The 7,228-nt window shown below is 35.8% G+C and overlaps 1 protein-coding gene across 1 annotated transcript; it reads right to left on the bottom strand.

Moving 5' to 3' along the window:
* Nucleotides 1–4,564: 4,564 nt before the first annotated feature.
* Nucleotides 4,565–7,117, bottom strand: LOC311280301 (androgen-dependent TFPI-regulating protein). The gene is made up of 6 exons (XM_084392349.1): nt 6,865–7,117; nt 6,646–6,777; nt 5,363–5,464; nt 5,129–5,244; nt 4,821–4,972; nt 4,565–4,701 (listed from the first exon to the last, which is right to left on the bottom strand). The coding sequence occupies exons 1-6, from the start codon at nt 7,027–7,029 to the stop codon at nt 4,670–4,672; spliced, it is 699 nt and encodes a 232-aa protein (XP_084248475.1). The 5' UTR covers nt 7,030–7,117; the 3' UTR covers nt 4,565–4,669.
* Between the last annotated feature and the right edge of the window lie 111 nt (nt 7,118–7,228).

Below are 7,228 nucleotides of genomic sequence, written 5' to 3'. Positions count from 1 at the left end.
ACAATCCACCATCTCATGAAGCCGTAAGCTGGTAAAATATTGATACAATGGGTGATGACTGGCCTCATTATTGTAGTATTTTAAAGAATATTATGCTATATATTCTACAACAAGCAGCACTGAGAACCATGAAGGATTGATGGCAAAAATATATTTTATATAAAATCCAATACTGAAAAACTTTGCTTCATACCCTGACATTGGTTGATTTAAAATGCATGAAGATGAATGCTTAATTATTAGCTTCACGTCACATTAAAATAAGCCCATGGGTGCTTCGGATTGTCAGTGTTGGAGATTTTTTTACTTTCAGATTATTGATTATATTGATGCATATGAAAAAATAAATGTGCATTTTTTCATCAGTGCACTATTGTATTAAATCCTCTTATATCTCATTTGCCTTGAAAGCCAGTGTACTTCCTTTTTAATTGTTGCTGGTTTTCTACATTTATTCACCAAAGGCTCCTCATCAGTTTCCAAAAATGAATTTAGTATATGCTCCAAATTGTTTTAATCCAAATGCCCTGTCGTCATGGAAACATTCATTTTGTGTGTGTGTGTGTGTGTGTGTGTGTGTGTGTGTGTGTGTGTGTGTGTGTGTGTGTGTGTGTGTGTGTGTGTGTGTGTGTGTGTGTGTGTGTGTGTGTGTGTGTGTGTGTGTGTGTGTGTGTGTGTGTGCATTAAGCCACTTTTCCAGTTCAATGCCAGCCAATCTTCTGAAGAGAAGCTGTTCCTTGAGGTAGATTCTGGTTTTACTGGTCTATAGTATTTCCCTCTGTATTATTATCAAGACCAAATACACACACACACACACACACACACACACACACACACACACACACACACACACACACACACACACACACACACACACACACACACACACACACACACACACACACACACACACACACACACACACACACACACACACACACACACACACACACACACATAATGACAACTGCACTGTTTTTTGTTTGTTTGTTTGTTGTTGTTGTTTTTTCAGTCAGCTGCTCAAAATAGAATCTATATTTAAAAAAATACCAAAAATATTTATTTGTGTATAATCAGCTTGGATGTTTAAGTCATTTCAACTTAAATTACATTAAACTGACTTAAAACTGAATTGAATCTTGTATAACTTATTTTAAAAAGTAGAAAATTGTAAAAACATATGTCGTCATAACTTATTGATCATAATTTTTTACAGACTGATTTAGGGAAACTTTTATTAGTCAGAATGTTTTTTAGTTTTTTTTAGAACAACAATTAGTGCTTTAAAGTATGGTGATCTTAAGAACAGAATAGTGTATCATCAAGAACTTGAATAATTAAATTATTGTTTGTTAATGAGATGTGATGCTTGAGGTATAATGTTGCGCGTCATCTCTTTTTGGTCACATGAATGTAAAACTACAGAAATGACACTTCACATGTGCCATTACTTCTGATTAACCCTTTACTAATGAAAAGAAAAACACTGGGGTCTTATTTTTACTCTTAAAGTAACGTCAGTAGTCCAGAACTGTGACAGGCCTGTGCGTCAGTGTGAGTTTCCAGCTGTCGTGTGTGGGGAAAACTCATGATTGTCTGGCTTTGCAGCTTGACACATGCTGTTAGACCTGTACATCTGGTTCTGTTCACATGATGATCTCTCAGTTTCATTTAAATCCTGATCAGAGACAAACACACACGAAAGAGGAACACACACAGAAGCAATCATGTTGTACATCGCGGGGGTAAGTTTATCTGTTTCATGTTTTAAAGCTTGTGTCTTGTGTTTGGTATGTGCAAAACTATCAGTGACAAAGGCTACATCTCAGTGTAAGATTTTGGGTCAATAAATGGTACATAAATGCTTATTGTCTCTTTATAGCGTTAAAAACCATTGTAAATGAGATATATTTTTTCCTTAAAGCTAAAATTGTATTTTTGTAATAGCTTTTGGATTAATATTTGACACAATAAAACCATATGCAAACGAATAACTAAAATTGCTAAGATAATTTGTATGGTTTCATATGTATGGTTTCTCTTTTATGTATGCAGTTTTTAATTCGAATATGTTTGCAAATATAGATTTTTCTCTTTTTCAAATGTTTCTATCCACAGATTGTCCTGGGGCTTATTGGTATCATCAAGTGCATGTCACATGGTCTAAGTCAGGTAAGAGGAAGTGTTTAAATATGCTCTCATGACTGGTTAATCTGGATTTAAAAGTCAGCAACAAATTATACATGATTATCTTGCTATTACATCTATTGTTGGGAGAAGCTGGCAGTGCGTGCTTATGTTATGCGTTTGAGTTTTTTGTATGGTTCGAGAACAGTTTTTTGCATTAAAGCATAGCAGTAAATTCAGTATACAATCATATTAGAACAAGAAGGGACACGTATCTTAATGTAGGGGAGAACATTTTAATGATGATGTTTTGTCCTAAGGCTCTTTGAACGCAGTCTTACATGTTTATTGACTGTATTATCTCCAACACAGAAACATGCCTCCCAAGAAAAAAACTTGCTGTACAAAAACAAGGTAGATGGCTATACATGGCTCTTGTTCTCTTATGGCTGACTGAAGGAAGCACATGCTGATATCTGATTGTTTTCCCGCAGAGAATGAATGATCAGGAACTTCACCTCATCATAAAACTCCTCTGTGTCGGGCTGGTGGATGCAGATCCAAACACTCTGCACCATATAAAAGAATACAGAGATCTGAGAGGAAGTTCAGCCTGAGAGAGGAAGCGTCACCCAGACAATTATAAAAAAGCTCCCTTCCTCATCTTTAACCCTGACAGAGAAAACCTGAGAGCAGTGGTTCTCTTTTACTTTGGTTCGAGGAAACGTGTGACATGGCAAAATATGTTGTCCTCCCAGACCTTAAAATGACCGTGAAACGCTTGTACTCTTTTTCCTGATGATGTCCGAAATATCTGGATCATCTGTTCTGAAAGACTCCAGTGGAATGGACTTTGAAAAAAAAGAAGAGGATTTACACTACACTCCTAAAAATAAAGGTTTCGAAAGCAGGTTTTCACAGCAATGTCACTATAAAGAACCTTTTGTGGAATGGAAAGGTTCCATGGATGTTAAAGGAGCTGTATGTAAGAAATGTATTTCAATTAATCATAAAATGGCCCTGATATGTCACTAGACATTAAGAAATCATGTTCATTTCAAATACTTATATCACTGACAACAGTAGTCCGGCCAGGATATTGTCATTTAAAAAGTGAAGTTGCAGCCCTCAACTGATGTTGATGTTGTCATGTTGTGTTTTGGCCTGAAGCGCCACCCTCCTATCTACCAATCTACCAATCACGAAGTCAGTAGTGTTTCGGCATCTGGGTTGCCAGCTCTGCTCTAGTTACCACAGCTGCAGCTACAAACGTTCGTGCTGGATCCTGCAGCCTATCTGGCAACCTCGAGTCAGGGGGGAGGGGGAGGGGATACACCGCTCTACAGTAATTTGAAAGTGATTGCAGTACCAGTTTTGGCCACAATCTTCCATACGGCTCCTTTAAAGATACTTCATGGAACCATCAGTGCCAATAAAGAATCTTTATTTTTAAGAGTGTATAAAAGGCCACTTCACAGCGCACCGACAGACACATTTTGTCGGATCAGGTTTACCCCTGTCTGAGTCTGTTGCTGTCTGTCGGAGCCGGTTTTGGCCGACTGAACATGTTGATTCGGAGTTCGAATATCTGAGAAGTGACGTGCTGTAATCTGGTGACTGTCGACGTTGTTCTGCGTCTGTCAGTGCAGTGTGAATTGGCCTAAAAAGAACAAACATTCTCTTTAGAGAATTACTGCATTATGGATTATCAATAGGCTATGTATTTATAATACTTGAATGATCAGCAAAGCATTAAAGGGAAAGAAAAATTGTTTTCACCCTCATGTTGTTCCAAGCCTGTATGAGTTCTGTTGAACACAAAAGAAGATTTTTAAAGAATGCTGGTAACCGGACAGTTGACAAGCCATAGTATTTTTTTCCCATACTATGGAAGTTAATGGCTACCACCGTCCACTGTTTGATTACCAATATTCTTCAAAATATCTTATTTTTTGTTCAAGAGTAGAAAGAAATTCATACAGGATTGGAACAACATGAGGGTGAGTAAGTGACGACAGAATTTTCATTTTTGGTTGAACTATCCCTTTAAAAATATTCCTATGTGAAATGTACAGAACATATTTGCCATTGTCACCCAAATTTGTTTAGAATGAAAAACAGATCTAAAATGAACTGAAGCAATTTAGTTCAACATATGTTTCGATATAAAGCTATATACTGCAAATTTACAAAGTCATGTTGAGCTGTATTTTTGCAAGTTGTTCTGAAAGTTGCAGTAACAAAGATTGTAAACAGCACTTAACTTGCTCCGTAAATGTTAGAAGACACCAGCTTTATTATTTTGTAGTTCCCAGAAATGTGTATGACATATATCACAGATGCACACTATAGTGTCAAATTTGCATTAGCAGAAAATGAATGGTCATATATAAAATATACAAAACTGATAATGCAACTGCAGACATAATTCAAAGCACTTGGAGCTGGTTCATACCAGAGATTCATAGGGCTGAAACAAGGAACAAGTTTATAAGGAATCATGTGCCATGTTTTAGTCTGATAAACACTTCCTTCCGACTCGTCATGTTCTTGTACGTTTTAGAAGTTCTTTCCCTGTGAGAGTAAAAGTGACTATTAGGTATATTGGTATTGGTGAAGTATTTAGCATCAACATTGCTCACAAATTTTCCAATAGATGAAAATCTGTAATGAAAATAAAACTATTTTCTTACCCCAAACTTTATGGTTCAGAGTTTGGCCCAGTAAGAACAGCAACGACACAACAAGCATGTTATGAAAGAAGAAGATGGTCAATCCTGAGCTGCTGAACAGTCCCAGTATAGGGTAAACCCAGATTCCCACTGATAGATACACCCAAACAATCCTGAAAAAGAAATATTCTTTATGTTAATAATATATATATTAAGCATGTGTCTAAAGCGTGAGAAAATCAAGTTTCATGACTAGTGGAGTCACCAACATAATCTGTTTAGTTTCAAATCATCAGTATATCCCTAAAACAAACGCAAGACATTCTCACCATCCTAGGTAAGCGAGACCAACAAATCCCAAAGCTGCTAAACCATTTCTAGTTTTCGGGTATATATGTGGCTCCAACAGGATCTCACCAAACAAGATTGGGAGAACAAGAGTGTGCTGGAAATCAAACATACAAAGTGTTGTGAATAGTTGTGAATGGGAATAGTAGTTGTGAATGCAGATTATTTAATTGACATATATTTTTAAAAGTTACACGAAAGAATAGATAACAAACCATTGAATGATTCAACCATTGAGGGAAGAAGCTGTCAATTGAAGCTGGATAGACTAGCTGTCGGTCATAGGCAAAAATCAGCCAAAACAGCAGAACTACAAACTTAAGACAAACAAGAGCAAACATTAAAAACCCATTAAAAAGAACAAATACACAGATTTTGTAGAGGACCTTTACGAGGACGCCGACGCACTGAATCGTTCTTTGTTTAAATAGTTCAAAGTTACTATCAGATTGAATGTTATTACCTTGACAAATTATACATCATTATAAAGATATAAGACTCAAGTTTCAGTATTTGACCACTGTTTTATTCTGAGAAACTTATAGTGAAAGTTATGTATTAATTTGTGTCAGGAGTTATGTAATTTTATGTCGGTTTGCATTTTAGAGTCTAATCAAAATAAAGTCTATAAATTTTTTTTAACTAAATACAGAGTTTTCGACTTATCATCTTCAGATTTTAAATGTAACATGGTCAGACATGTGGCTTTATCTCCGGTGCATTTCTAGATTGATACAATGCCAACTTCAATTTTATTTTCATGAAGATATTTCATAAAAATACATTTCTAATAACTTTACAAAACTTTGAAGCTATTTATAAAAATAAATTTCATTATGACAATAATTAATTCCAAATTTACAATAAACTGCCAAGTGTCAGCTTTCAAATGAGATCATACTTGTGCTTTTAGTGCAAAGGGTTCATGAACTGTATCTATTTTAGTTTGGGAATGCCATTTCTGGGGATTTTTCAAAAGTGGGGTTACTGGCTAACAGGTTAAAGCTTTAAGGCATTTATCACCAGTAGATGGTGCACACTATCTATCTATCTATCTATCTATCTATCTATCTATCTATCTATCTATCTATCTATCTATCTATCTATCTATCTATAATTTATGGTTTGGTCTATATATTGTTTTAAAAACAAAAAACACCAAAATGATCCTGACAATCACAAATATTAAATTGCAGCTATAAAAACTCTAGATGACTGGCACAACTCACCAAGTGAAGCACATCAAATACAAGATCAAATACTATATATAACATCAGTTTTGTTCTATGACACCATTTGCCTGTTTTCTATAAGTCAAGTCACCTTTATTTAGGCAAAATAGCGCAATACAGATTGTTTCAAAGCAACTTTATAGTGATAACAGGAAAATTATGCATTAGCAACAGTCAGTTCAGTGTTGATTTAGTTCTGTTGTAAAGATCATATTAGTTAATTTCATCTAAAGCAGTTCTGAAAGAAAAAAAAAAGTCACACTCACCATTCCCACTGGAAACACAAAGACGGAAAAGAGGAAATCCTTGCAGAGGCAGAGAAATGATATTTTTGAGCCTTTCCCCACAGGCTGAAGGTCATTCACAGATGCCAGTCCAAAAAACACCATCTGTAAGACCTGAGAAATAAACGTTAACCAAATTTACAAGCAACCTCCAGCACTGTCCAAAAGACTAATAATGTTGATGTAAAGGACCAGACTTACCAGGTTTAAAAATGTTAGGTATTTCCAGGGTCCGCCATAGACAAAGATCCCAGGTGGCAGTTCTGAATCACCTTTTGCATAAATAGACTGAATAACAAAGGCATACCAGCTGAAAGCAACAATGTGGTAAAATTTCTTCAAAATGCCAGTCATGTCTGCACTCATATAGTGTGTTGCTGAAATCCAAAATACATCACTATCAGCCGAGTCCTCTACTGTTATATGAGCTGCAAAAGACTGGGAAAAGCCAGGGGAACTAATTCAGATTTGTGAGAAGAAAAGCTTGTATTGAGAGATAAGCCTAAACTGACAAGCTATTTTGACATGGTGTTATAAAAGTGCAAATCTTCACAAAGGGCTCTGT

The sequence above is a fragment of the Rutilus rutilus genome (assembly GCF_951802725.1).
Source record: "Rutilus rutilus genome assembly, chromosome: 20".
NCBI classification, from domain to species: domain Eukaryota; kingdom Metazoa; phylum Chordata; class Actinopteri; order Cypriniformes; family Leuciscidae; genus Rutilus; species Rutilus rutilus.
Note: the sequence above shows the minus strand (reverse complement) of the source record. Positions and strands in the feature narration are given on the sequence as shown.